Source organism: Salmo trutta, chromosome 34 (assembly GCF_901001165.1).
Source record: "Salmo trutta chromosome 34, fSalTru1.1, whole genome shotgun sequence".
NCBI lineage: Eukaryota > Metazoa > Chordata > Actinopteri > Salmoniformes > Salmonidae > Salmo > Salmo trutta.
The window spans coordinates 5,888,608-5,903,233 of record NC_042990.1 but is presented as its reverse complement, the minus strand read 5'-3'; the positions used below and the strand labels follow the sequence as shown (position 1 = coordinate 5,903,233).

At 41.4% G+C, this 14,626-nt stretch overlaps 1 protein-coding gene across 3 annotated transcripts in view; it reads left to right on the top strand.

The window, feature by feature from the left end:
• The window catches only part of LOC115173397 (histone-lysine N-methyltransferase 2B), a 64,639-nt gene that overhangs the window by 21,861 nt on the left and 28,152 nt on the right, over positions 1 to 14,626 (top strand). For all 3 annotated transcript variants that reach the window (XM_029731433.1, XM_029731434.1, XM_029731432.1), the window contains exons 12-21: positions 21 to 134; positions 370 to 516; positions 612 to 704; positions 1,137 to 1,254; positions 2,069 to 2,182; positions 2,545 to 2,729; positions 2,927 to 3,031; positions 7,361 to 7,471; positions 7,734 to 7,810; positions 13,885 to 14,069. In XM_029731433.1, the coding sequence (XP_029587293.1) occupies positions 21 to 134; positions 370 to 516; positions 612 to 704; positions 1,137 to 1,254; positions 2,069 to 2,182; positions 2,545 to 2,729; positions 2,927 to 3,031; positions 7,361 to 7,471; positions 7,734 to 7,810; positions 13,885 to 14,069 (1,249 nt within the window). The remainder of the gene's footprint in view (positions 1 to 20; positions 135 to 369; positions 517 to 611; positions 705 to 1,136; positions 1,255 to 2,068; positions 2,183 to 2,544; positions 2,730 to 2,926; positions 3,032 to 7,360; positions 7,472 to 7,733; positions 7,811 to 13,884; positions 14,070 to 14,626) is intronic.

Genomic DNA, 14,626 nt, shown 5'->3' with positions numbered 1-14,626 from the left:
TTCTCTCTTCTTTCTCCCAGGAGGACTGTGCCGTCCAGAACGTGTGGTTGATGGGCGGTCTGAGTATCCTCACCTCCATCCCAGTCACCCCTCATCCTGTCTGCCTGCTCTGTGCCAGCAAAGGACACCATGAGGTAACCATGGAAATGCATTTACAGAATATTCTGTGCCTGTGTTTGCCATATTATCGTTAGAATAATTACATTTCATTGTAGATAAGTATTACTGTTTTGAGGAAAACTAGGAAGCACACAGGAGGCTGCGTAGGCTTACTGAAGAGCTACCCTGGGTTATCTGGAAAACAGTAGGCTTAGTGCAATATGTGTTCTCCTGATGCTGACTGCCTTCTGCCTTACCACCTCCCCTCAGATGATCTACTGCCAGGTGTGCTGCGAGCCCTTCCACAGCTTCTGCCTCTGGCCGGAAGAGCGCCCCCAGGAGGAGAACAAAGAGAACTGGTGCTGCCGCCGCTGCAAGTTCTGCCATGTGTGCGGCCGCAAGCACAAGAACAACAAGGTGTGCATGTCAGCAGGATCCTCAAAAGTGAACTGAGATTTGGTAGTGTTTTCACCCCAACTTTCACATTTTAAATGTACTGTTTCTTCCTATAGCCTGTGTTGCAGTGCAGGAGGTGTCAGAACTGCTACCACCCCTCCTGTCTGGGACCCACCTACCCAAAGCCCATCAACTGTAACATGCCCTGGGTAAGTACCAGGAATGTATTATTTATATTTCTGTTTAACTTTTTCTTCTCTCTGATCCCCATTCTGATTTACCACCATATTTTTAACTGCACTGTGGGTTAATACCATACAATGCAAGTTTATCGTCCAATTTGCATCGGAAATGTGTAGTTTTGCTCTCTGTTGTTATTCTCCCCCCCCGACACCACACATACACAAACCCGACGCTCAAATCAACACAGGGTAAGCCACAGCAGACCAGTTTTTCGGGATGAAGTACCTTGCTCAAGGGCACAACAATGGTGGATATGCTAGTAATGATCTGAAACAGCAACCCTCAGTTCTCAGCCAATTCAGTTCCCATTTTTCTTTGCCATAACCTGGACTTGAACCAGCGACCTTCCGGTTACTTGTCCATCTCTCTAACCTTTGGGCTACCTGCCCCCGTCCCAGGTGTGTATGACGTGTATCCGGTGTAAGAGCTGTGGAGTGACCCCAGGGAAGACCTGGGACATGGCCTGGAACCACGAGCAGGACCTCTGTCCCGACTGCAGCACCCTCCATCTCAAAGGTAGGACCTCAGCGAAACATTACAATCTGTGTATTACAATAAGACGTAATGTGGTATTAACCAGAATATTACAGATGAGACAAAAATGTTCACCTTGCCCTTTAAGGGCAGGATGTTACCATGATAACGTGACTTGTCCGTGCCTCTGAGATTGAGTCTGGCTATTAGAAGCGCTGTCTTCTCTTCCCTAGCAGTTGAAACTCAAACATTGAAAAACAACCTAGCTTGTGAACAAAACAATGTCCATTTCCAAGAAACACTTCATTAGACTTTCATTTCAAGTAAATTAGAACAACTTTTATGCCTGTGCACAGCATTTCTAAAAATGTATCTTTCACTTAGCTCTTCACGTGCGCACAGCCCCCAGCCAGGCGGGGTTGCAGTGCGAGGTGGGATAGGCTATATAGGATTCGTAGTCCTTTGACTTTGTGCGATAATTTTACCAGCTATGGAAAAAAAATAATAATAATCACCTAGGAGCATTTATTTTACTATAAATGTGATCATACTGGTGATCATACTGGACTATTTTTATTCACAAATGTGTCCTGAAAGGCTTGCGCTGTCGGGCCCTGACCAGCCGCCAACATGGCTGGTGATATAGACATCTTACCCGCCAATGACAAAATCGCCACGCAGGTGGTGGGTGTTAATTTCATGCCCTGAAGGTATAGACAAACTCCAGGAACAGTCGAAGAAGAGAGGGATGAGAGCAGTTGTACAGCTGATACTTTGTCAGGACCTTCTTGTCATGTTATTTATTTGTTTAATTTCCCCATTGATTACTGTAGTACATCTGATTTTGTTTTACAAGGGAACTTCTGCACCATCTGCTCCAAGTGCTACGAGGAGAAGGACCACAACAGCCAGATGATGGAGTGCTCCAGGTGTAGCCACTGGGTACATTCTAAATGTGAAGGGCTCTCTGGTGAGTGGGACTACTAGTTCAGCTTTAAAACTGTCTTTATCAAGGGGATGTATAGCAGGGGTGGCCAACACTCATCAGAGGGTTTCTGGTTGGTATGCAGGCTTTTGCTTCAGGCCTACACACACACACCTGATCCAGCTATCACACACACCTGATCCAGAATGTGTTAGGGATAAGGGCTGGAACAAAATCCTGCAAGAGGGTAGCTCTCCAGGCAAATGGGTGACCACCGCTGTTAACAGTATGTAGCGGAAGATGCCACCTCAATCAAAATATAGGCCCTAACTTGAGGGATCAGAACAACTATCTCACTATAAATCAACTCCATGACATTGAAATTCTTCCTCTCTTCTGTCTGTCAGATGACCTGTATGAGATCATGTCCAGCCTGTCAGAGAGCGTAGTGTACTCCTGTACACCCTGCAGCCAATCACAGCCCAGCTCCTGGAAGGATGAGCTGAAGGACAGGCTGAGGGCGGGGCTAGAGAAGGTGCTGGCCAACCTCCTTTCTGACTCCTCTGCCCAGCACCTGATCACCTGCAGGGAGGTACGGACTGCCTCCATCACAGTAGAGACATCAAGTAGTCACGAGTCAGACATACTCTTACTCTCACTTTCGCAACATGGTTTTGCTCTGTATCCAAAAACAACTCAAATGTTTAGACTGTCTTATCTATTGTATATCCCTCAACACTGACCCTCTGACAGCAGTCTCCATGTACTATGCTGTTTTTTCCCCTGTAGTGTGAGGAATCCACAGAACCAGATGCTTTCAGGGACAAACACCAGCCCATCTGCGACCTACATGCCGTGGGTCAAAAATTTGAAGGGCGCCAGTACACTTCACTGGTGAGATACCTCAGTCCTTTTTAAACATTTGAATTATGCCACATGAAAACTATTTAGACCTAGAGGTTGTCGATTTTGCTCTCAGGGCATCAATATTCTACTCTTTTCAGACCACATTCTGGTCACTTTCTACAGTCAGTGCCTTCAGAAAGTATTTCCCTTGACTTTTTCCACATTTTGTTGTTACAGCTTGAATTTAAAATATATTAAATAGAGCTTTTGTTTCACTAATCTACACACAATACCACATAATGTCAAAGTGGAATTTTGTTTGTAGAAAACTCTAGAAATTATTAAAGAATTAAAAGCTGAAATGTTTTGAGTCAATAAGTATTGACTTTGTTATTGCAAGCCTAAATAAGTTCAGAAGTAAAAATGTGCTTAACAAATCACATAAGTTGCATGGACTCATTCCGTGTTCAATAATAGTGGTTAACATGGTTTTACCCCACACATCTGTAAGGTCTCTCAATCGAGTAGTGAATTTAAAGCACAGATTCAACCACAAAGACCAGGGAGGTGTTAGGTTTTAAATTAACCGAGTAAAAACTCACAGACGATTGTTAAAGCTCAAACCAAGTTTTTTTTTCCCCCCAAAGGGTCAGACAGCTGATCAGACAAAGACATGTTTCCACCAGCACAAGTATATATACCCCAATTTGGGTGCCGTCTCCTCCTTCCCTCTAAACATTACCTCTTTATTGCTAGGCAGGAAGTTAAGTGGTGCGGGCAGTAAACTGTTCCTTCTCCCTTAATCTGACCTGACATCAGCCCCCATTCCTCACTAATCCATATCTCTCCATCCTTATCAGTGACTGACTGAAATCATGTGATTGCCTTTCCTTTTTTCAGTACATTCCAAGCTTAATTGCCTCCACCATATACATTCCTCCTACAGATAACCATATATTTCTGGTGTAGAAACCACACTATGGCACTCTTCATTTCCATAGGATACCTGATGATGAACAATATTTCAAGTTTAGGAGTCAGAACGCGTCAGTAGTTTTTTTTCAATACCTCGCAAAATAGGGCACCGATTTGTAGATGTGTAAAAAAAAAAAGCAGACGCTGAATTTCAAGTAAAATTATATTTGTCACATGCCCCGAATACAACCAGTGTAGACCTTACTGTGAAATGCTTACTTATGAGCCCTTAATCAACAATGCAGAGTAAAAAAACGATAGGAAAAAGACTACCAATAAAATAACAAGGCTATATATGCGAGGGGTACCGGTACCGAGGTAATGTGCAGGAGTACGATTTAGTCGAGGCACTTGAGATAATATGTAGGTAGGGGTAAAGTAACTATGCATAGATAATAGAGTAGCAGCAGCGTGTTTGAAGGAATGTGTGTGTGCATCCGCTTCATCTGAACACTTCCGTATTGAGCGCGTCACTGGTACTCTTGTAAGCAGGAATCAGGAGGATGTGACATGCTGGTAGATATTAGGTAAAAAGGATTTCAGTTTTCTTGCATTCAAGTCCCCTGGCACTAGGAGCACTGCCTCTGGATGAGCATTTTCTTATTTGCTTATGACCTTATACAGCTCGTTGAGTGTGGTCTTAGTGCCAGCATCAGTTTGTGGTGGTAAATGACAGGGATTTGGGCTTGGTCCGGGAAGAGCAGTATATCGTTCACGTCCGACTCTTTAAATAAAACAAATCATCATCCTGTTCGAGGTGAGAAATCGCTGTTCTGATGTCCAGAAGCTCTTTTCGGTCATAGGAAACGATGGTGGAAACATTATTATTCCTAACTCGGTTACCGGAGAGGAAGGAAACTGCTCAGGGATTTCGCCATGAGGCCAATGGTGACTTTAAAATAAAGTTTAATGGCTGTGATAGAACTGAGGATGGATCACCAACATTGTAGTTACAAATATTCCAAAACATGCATCCTGTTTGCAACGCTAAAGTAATACTGCAAAAAAGATTGCATAGAAATGAACTTTTTGTCCTGAATACAAAGCGTTTTGTTTGGGGCAAATCCAACACAACACATCACTGAGTACTACTCTTCATATTTTCAAGCTTGGTGGTGGCTGCATCATGTTATGGGCTTGTCATCGGTGTTGGACTAGGGAGTTTTTTTTTCAGGATAAAAATAAACTGAGTACAGCTATAAGCGCAGGTAAAATCCTAGAAAACTTGGTTCATAAAACACAAGGCCAAATCTACGTTGAAGTTGCTTACCAAGGCGACTTTGAATGTTCATGCGTGGCCTAGTTAGTTTTGGCTTAAATCGGCTTGAAAATCTATGGCAAGACTTGAAAATGGTTGTTTAGCAGTGATCAGAAATTAACTTTTTAAAATAATAATGGGCAAGTATTGTACAATCCAGGTGTGCAAAGCTCAAAGCTCTTAAAGACAAAGCTGTAATTGCCGCCAAAGATGCTACTACAAAGTATTGACTGGGGGGTGTGTATATTTATGTAAATTTGGATATTTCTGTATTTCCTTTTCAATGAATTTGCTAACATTTATAAAAACGTTTTTACTTGGTATTGTGGGTGAAAAATAATTATATATTTTAGCCATTTTGAATTCAGACTAAACAACGATGTGGAATAAGTCACATTGTTGTTATAGTCTGAAGGCACTGTCTACATTTTGGTCATTTAGCAGATGCTCTTATAGCTCATATAGACACTCTAATAGTACAGGAAATTGAATCGTATGTGTTGTGATAATTGCATTGTTTGCTCTATAACCTGTTAATTCATTTGCCTTGCGACTGATATATAGGCCTAAAGGCCGAGACAATAAGAAGACAGTGGCAGAATCACACCTTTTTGTTTTATTACAAAACCGTATAGCAACCTCTGTCCACAAAGCATATTGCATGTACAGTAGCAGACAGTTACATGATCTACAGCATGGTCAAGCAAGTTAATATTTTCGGACCACTGAGCAACTATTGATTTCGAACACAGAGAGTTACCGTAAGTCGCAAAGAAAACAGGAGCTGCCTCCACTATTCCAGCACCATTTCAACTTCAACGTTTCAACATCATCAAATCACCTCTGCTTAGTCTAATACACTGACAGCTAAAAGTTGGCCAAAAAATATTTAGCCAATCAACGTAAGCTGTGGCTGTCTGGTTCTGATTTTTATGTGTGCATGTTCGTGCAAGTAGAAAAAACATGACTCCCTCTACTTGTAGAGAAATGCCAATGCCATCCTCCTCTTTCATGTTGAAGAAATGGTCTAGCTCTGTCATACAGTACACACTTTTAAATTTTTTGTTGTCCTAGTCTACCTGGCTAAAATGCTTGCTCGCTAGCCTAACTTCAATTCATGGGCAACGTTAGCTAGTTAACATTACCCTTCTACATCTAGCTACATATTGAACTTCCAGCCTCTCAGGCCAGGGACACAACAATAAATTAGTTAATGGTTGGATCAGTATCGCCGTTATAGTCATTGGCCAGTACGGAGAATTAAGTAAAACCACACATCCAAATCCCTGTTTCCATCCATGGCTAATTTAGGAAAGGGCACATTTTAGCTAAGTGATGTATGCTCTCAATGGGATTTGATAGGATGCCAAATCCAAGCTGGCTTCCCTTGACACATATTTTTGTTGGCACGCCAGGACCATTCACAGTTCCGCTCGCTCAGTTTAGCTGAATGCTGATTGGCAATTTATTTACATTTAAATTTAATTTTTTTTTTTTGCCAAGGGAGGTCAGATGCTCGCTGGCTTCCCTTGCCTTGAATGCTACGGGCGGTAACAATGTCATACTGGTTTGGACCAGACAGCATCAGAAAGATGGCCTACACGTAGAGAGACAGAAGGGCGCTGTTTCACGCGCTCTGATGCTTTTTCCTGTGAAATACATTCAGTCTCTTGCGAATTGAAGAAACATTATGAAACACAGAGACTAAATATATATATTTTTTGTTTGTTGATTGGGCCATTTTTTGGGGAAGCCTGGCTTACCTTGGTATCCATGAATACTCACCACTGCATCCGTCTCCTAAACTTGACACTGTTTTTCGTTTTCTTTTGCACCCCAGTATCTCTACTTGCACATCATCATCTGCACATCTATCACTCCAGTGTTAATGCTAAATTGTAATTATTTAGCCTCTATGGCCTATTTATTGCCTTACCTCCCTAATCTTACTACATTTGCACACACTGTACATATACTTTTTATATTGTGTTATTGACTGTACTTTTGTTTGTAACTCTGTTGTTTTTGTCTCACTGCTTTGCTTTATCTTGGCCAGGTCACAGTTGTAAATGAGAACTTGTTCTCAACTGGTTAAATAAAGGTGAAATAAAAAAATATATTTCCTGCTTTTGTCAACCAATCAGAAATCATTCCATGAGGATGTTGTCATGGTGATGAGGAAGTGGTTGAAGGAGGAGGAGTCTCTCCCTGAGGGCCTGAGTCCCACCTGTTTGGCCAGGTCTCACTACCTGAAGGTTAGTAGAAAGACCTTTCCTCCATTAATGCTGTAGACATTATTATGGGCCTTACTTGGCCAAATCATTATTGTTTGTTTACCTATTTACTCAAATTAGTAGTGTCTGCATTCAAAAAATAGATTTTCTGAGCTATTTTATTAATTTCCTCAATTAATAAAACAGCATAAAATAACTCTGAAAGTCTCTAGTGGACCTTTTGCTTATTGACTCCCCTTAATGATGTACGAAGATCACTCAGTGAGTATATCTGTCCTTTCAGTTGCTGGAGGAGACTTTCAGTTGGTTTCATAGCCAAGATCAGAAAATGTGGGACCCACTCTCCAAAGATTTCCCAAGGTAAATGGATACGCTATGTGTAGACCGTATGACTGTGTATGTTATACATTTTCACCGACTTTCTCACATTTCCGCCAAGAAGATAAGAGAAAGAATCTCCCTGAACAAATCAACTATGACAAGAAATAGTTTTGCCTAAAGATAAAACAAGCATAGAATACTTGTTTTTAAAAAGTTAGCAAAGAATACTACTTTAACCCCCTAGAGTCGATGTCCGCACCCCCATGGGAGTCTTATTAGCATAATATCGACATGGCCGTTTAATTTGGGCTGATTAGGTTTTCATAGCAATCCGTAATCGTCATTTTTGGATGCTGATTACATTGCAATCCACGAGGAGACTGCGTGGCAGGCTGACCACCTGTTACGCGAGTGCAGCAAGGAGCCAAGGTAAGTTGCTAGCTAGCATTAAACTTATCTTATAAAAAACAATCAATCTTAACATAATCACTAGTTAACTACACATGATTGATGATATTACTAGTTTAACTAGCTTGTCCTGCGTTGCATATAATCAATGCGGTACCTGTTAATTTATCATCAAATCACAGCTTACTTCACCAAATGGGTGATCATTTAACAAAAGCGCATTCGCGAAAAAAGCACTGTCGTTGCACCAATGTGTACCTAACCATAAACATCAATGCCTTTATTAAAATCAATACACAAGTATATATTTTTAAACCTGCATATTTAGTTAAAAGAAATTGATGTTAGCAGGCAATATTAACTCGGGGAAATTGTCACTTCTCTCGCATTCAGTGCAAGCAGAGTCAGGCTATATGCAGCAGTTTGGGCTGCCTGGCTTGTTGCGAACTGTGTGAAAATATTTTTTTCCTAACAAAGACCGTAATTAATTTTCCAGAATTTTCCATAATTATGACACAACATTGAAGGTTGTGCAATCTAACAGCAATATTTAGACTTATGGATGCCACCCGTTCGATAAAATACGGAATGGTTCACTACTGTAAGTCGCTCTGGATAAGAGCGTCTGCTAAATGACTAAAATGTAAATGTAAGAACACGTACATGTTGTGTTGCTCTAGGATGCCCACAGGCCTCACAAGACTCATCTGAAGCTCCCCCGAACCAGTTGAAAAATAATGTATGTTTACATACACTTAGGTTGGAGTCATTAAAACTTGTTTTGCAACCACTCCACAAATTTCTTATAAACAAACTATAGTTTTGGCAAGTCGGTTAGGACATCTACTTTGTGCATGACACAAGTAATTTTTCCAACAGTTGTTTACAGACAGATTATTTCACTTGTAATTCACTGTATCACAATTCCAGTGGGTCAGAAGTTTACATACACTAAGTTGACTGTGCCTTTAAACAGCTTGGAAAATTCCAGAAAATATCGTCATGGCTTTAGAAGCTTCTGATAAGCTAATTGACATAATTTGAGTCAATTGGAGGTGTACCTGTGGATGTATTTCAAGGCCTACCTTCAAACTCAGTGCCTCTTTGCTTGACATCATGGGAAAATGAAATAGAAATCAGCCAAGACCTCAGAAAGAAAAATTGGAGACCTCCACAAGTCTGGTTCATCCTTGGGAGCAATTTCCAAACGCCTGAAGGTACCACGTTCATCTGTACAAACAATAGTATGAAATTATAAACATGATGGGACCACGCAGCGCTCAGGAAGGAGACGCGTTCTGTCTCCTAGAGATGAACGTACTTTGGTGCGAAAAGTGCAAATCAATCCCAGAACAACAGCAAAGGACCTTGTGAAGATGCTGGAGGAAACGGGTACAAAAGTATCTATATCCACAGTAAAATTAGTCCTATATCGACATAACCTAAAAGGCCACTGCTCCAATACCGCCATAAAAAAGCCAAACTACAGTTTGCAACTGCACATGGGGACAAAGATTGTACTTTTTGGAGATATGTCCTTTGGTCTGATGAAACTCAAATATAACTGTTTGGTCATAATGACAATCGTTATGTTTGGAGGAAAAGAGTTTTAAGGTAGGCCTTGAAATACACCCACAGGTACACTTCCAATTGACTCAAATGATGTCAATTAGTCTATGAGAAGCTTCTAAAGCCATGACATCATTTTCTGGAATTTGAGCTTGCAAGCCGAAGAACACCATCCCAACCGTGAAGCACGGTGGTGGCAGCATCATGTTGTGGCGGTGCTTTGCTGGAGGAGAGACTGGTGCACTTCACAAAATAGATGGCATCACGAGGCAGAAAAATAATGTGGATATATTGAAGCAACATCTCAAGACATCAGTCAGGAAGTTAAAGCTTGGTCGCAAATGAGTCTTCCAAATGGACAATGATCCCAAGCATACTTCCAAAGTTGTGGCAAAATGGCTTAAGGACAACAAAGTATTGGAGTGGCCATCACAAGGGCCCTGACACCAATCCTATAGAAAATGTGTGGGCAGAACTGAAAAAGCGGCTTCGAGCAAAGATACCTACAACCCTGACTCAGTTACACTTGCTCTGTCACGGAGGAATGGGCCAAAATTCACCCCTTATTGTGGGAAGCTTGTGGAAGGCTACTGTAAACATTTGACCCAAGTTAAACAATTGAAAGGCAATGCTACCAAATACTAATTGAGTGTATGTAAACTTCTGACCCACTGGGAATGTGATGAAAGAAATAAAAGCTGAAATAAATAATTCTCTCTATTACATTTAACATTCTTAAAATAAAGTGGTGATCCTAACTGACCTAAGACAGGGAATTTTTACTAGGATTAAATGTCAGGAATTGTGAAAAACTGAGTTTAAATGTAATTGGCTGAGGTGTATGTGAACTTCCGACTTCAACTGTGTGTGTGTGACACTGTTTAGTGCCAAAAATAAGGGGTTAAGTACATGTAATAAAAAATAAATAATTGTTTACTGATCTTTCTTATTCTGTATCACTCAGATATACAGTGTATTCAGGAAGTTTTCAGACCTCTTCACTTTTTCCACGTTTTGTTACGTTGCAACCTTATTCTAAAATGGATAAAATTGTATTTTTTCCTCATCAATCTAAACACAATACCACATAATGACAAAGCAATTTTTACTGAGAATTTATATAAAAAATATTGAGACTCAGGTGTACATTGAGCTCAGGTGTATCCTGTTAACATTGAGCATCCTTGATGTTTCTTCAACTTGTAGTCGACCTCAAATTAAATTGATTGGACATGATTTAGAAAGGCACACATCTGTCTATATAAGGTCCCACAGTTGACGGTGCATTTCAGAGCAAAAACCAAGCCATGAGGTCGAAGGAATTTTGCGTAGAGCTCCGAGACAGGATTGTGTCGAGGCACGGATCTGGGGAAGGGTAACAAATAATATCTGCAGCATTGAAGGTCCCCAAGAATACAGTGGCCTCCATCATTCTTAAATGGAAGAAGTTTGGATCCACCACGACTCTTCCTAGAGCTGGCTGCAGTGCCAAACTGAGCAATCGGCGGAGAAGGGCTTTGGTCATGAAGGTTACCAAGAACCTGATGGTCACTCTGACATGGTTCCGGAGTTCTTCTGTGGAGATGGTTGTGCTTCTGGAAGGTGCTCCCATCTCTGCAGCACTCCACCAGTCAGGCCTTTTATGGTAGAGTGGCCAGACGGAAGCCGCCACTCAATTAAAGGCGCATGACCGACCGCTTGGAGTTTGCCAAAAGGCACCTAAAGGACACTTAGATTCTCTAGTCTGGTATAAATAAGATTGAACTCTTTGGCCTGAATGCCAAGGGTTATGTCTGGGTGAAACCAGGCAAACCTGGCACCATCCCTACTGTGGATGTTTTTTAGAAGCAAGGACTGGGAGACTAGTCAGGATCGAGGGAAAGATGAACTGAGCAAAGAACAGAGATCCTTGATGAAAACCTGCTCCAGAGCGCAAAGTACGTCAGACTGAGGTGAAGTCTCACCTTCCAACAGGACAACATCCCTAAGCACACAGCCAAGACAACGCAGGAGTGGCTTTGGGACTCTGAACTCTCTAAATGTCCTTGAGTTGCCCAGCCAGAGCCTGGACTTGAATCCGATCAAACATCTCTGGAGAGACCTGAAAATAGCTGTGCAGCGATGCTTCCCATCCAACCTGATAGCGCTTGAGAGGATCTGCAGAGAAGAATGGGAGAAACTGCCCAAATACAGGTGTGCCAAGCTTGTAGCTTTATACCCAAGAAGCCTCAAGGCTGTAATCGCTGCCAAAAGTGCTTCAACAAAGTACTGAGTAAAGGCTCTAAATAGTTATGCAAATGTGACATTAACTGATATATATTTTTTAAATCTGTTTTTGCTTTTTGATTATGCTGTAGTGTGTGTGTGTGTGTGTGTGTGTGTGTGTGTGTGTGTGTGTGTGTGTGTGTGTATTGTTTTTTTTAAATCAATTTTAGGTTAAGGCTGTATCGTAACAGTGTGTGAACAGTGAATGTGTCTGAATAACAGACACTTCAGAACAAACTTCCTTTTGATTTTTTAGGGGGGGGGGGGACTATTTGTTGTTCCATGTAGTGAATCAAAGTTATTCAATGCGTTTGTATGGGCTAATAGCATTAAGGCCAAATAATTAAATAATTGTTTTATGTATTTCTTTGATACTTCAAGTGGTCTTAAAATTCTAAATCAAATAGCAAAATGATCCTAGGCATGACCTAATTAAAACAATTCCAGATACAAAGTATGTAGACACCAAATTAATGGATTTGTCTATTTCAGCCACACCTGTTGCTGACGTGTGTAAAATCGAGCACACAGGCATGCAATTGCCATAGACAAACATTGGCAGTAGAATGGCCTTCTGAAGAGTTCAGTGACTTTCAATGTGGCACCATCATAGGATGCCACCTTGCCAACAAATAATTTCAGAGAATGCTACCTGCCCCAATACATGGTGCCAACTGTAAAGTTTGGTGGAGGAGGAATAATGGTCTGGGGCTGTTTTTCATTGTTCGGGCTAGGCCACTTAGTTCCAGTGAAGTGTAATCATAATGCTACAGCATACAATGAAATTCTAAATGATTCTGTGCTTCCAACTTTGTGGCAACAGTTTGGTGAAGGCCATTTCTTGTTTCAGCATGACAATGCCCCTGTGCACAAAGTGCGGTCCTTACAGAAATTATCTGTGTGGAAAAGATATGTATGGAAGAAAGGCCTGCACAGAGCCCTGACCTCAGCCCCCATCAAACACCTTTGGGATGAATTGGAACGCCGACTGCGAGCCAGGCCTAATCGCCCAACATCAGTCCCTGACCTCACTAATGCTTTTGTGGCTGAATGGAATCAAGTCTCCGCGGCAATGTTCCCAACATCTAGTGGAAAGCCTTTCCAGAAGAGTGGAAGCTGTTATAGCAGCAAGGGGGGGACCAACTTCATATTAATGCTCATGATTTTGGAATGAGATGTTTGATGAGCAGGTGTCCACATATTTTTGGTCATGTCGTGTAGTTTAGTAGGGAACCCCCCCACACTCTTCAGGCTTAGACTGTTTAGTGCCAAAAATAAGGGGTTAAACACGTTTCCTGATCTTTCTTAAATTGCATATTTTTATTTATATTTAAAATTATTTAACCTTTTATTTAACTAGGCAAGTCAGTTAAGAACAAATTCTTATTTACAATGACGGCCTACACCGGCCAAACCCGGACGACGCTGGGCCAATTGAGCCACCCTATGGGATTCGAAATCACGGCCGGTTGTGATACAGCCTGGATTCGAACCAGGGTGTCTGTAGTGACGCCTCTAGCACTGAGGCGCAGTGCCTTAGATATAGCACAGGCACTTCCAAACAAACTTCCTTTTTTAGAATATTTTTTTGTGTGTGTGGGGGGGATAGACTATCTCTATTGAATCTGTTATTCGTTGTGTTTGTATGTGCTAATAGCAGTAAGGCAAAAGGCTATTTTTCTTATATATGTTTGCTACTTAAAGGGGTCGTAAAATTCCAAATTAAATAGCTAAATGATCCTTGGTATGACCTTAAAACAATTTCATATAGCTTGCAGCACGCCCCCCTTTCCCCTGACTTAGACAGGACTTGGACTCTTATGGGTTAAAAATTATCTTGCTGAGCAAGTCTGCCCCCTCTTCTGTCTCAGTGGTATGCTCCCCGAGGCAGTTCTTCCTCCATCTATGGAGCACAGCTATGCACAGTGGCTGGAGAGGACGTACCAAGTTACCAGGGGTTCAGGGTTTCTCCAGCAGGGGAACCGCATCCCTCCCCCATCTTCAGTCACCACCCATCAGCCCTGGGCGCTGGAGGGCCTCCCACTCAAATCCCAAGGTATGTAGTCTATGGCTGTTTCCCAAATAGGGAGTCTGGTCATGGGCATAGGGCTATGGTCAACTGTAGTGCACTATACAGCTCTGTAAATTAAGAGACCACTGCAAAATTATTAGTTTCTCTGGTTTTACTATTTATAGGTATGTGTTTGGGTAAAATTTAAAAAAAAAAGTTTTATTCTTTAAAATACTGACAACATTTCTCCCAAATTCCAAATAAAAATATTGTCATTTAGAGCATTTATTTGCAGAAAATGCCATCTGGTCATAACACTGCATCTTTTTTGTTATTTGTCAGACCTCAAATAATGCAAAGAAAATGAGTTCATATTCGTTTAAACAACACAATACTCGTGTTTTAACTTAGGAAGTGTTTGAAATCATAATTTGGTGGAATAATCCTGATTTTCAATCACAGCTTTCATGCGTCTTGGCATGGAGCATTGTCCTGCTGGAAAAACCCATCCTCAGAGTTGGGGAACATTGTCAGAGTAGAAAGAAGCAAGAAAGTTTTCTTCCAGGACAACCTTGTACGTGGCTTGAATTATGCGTCCTTCA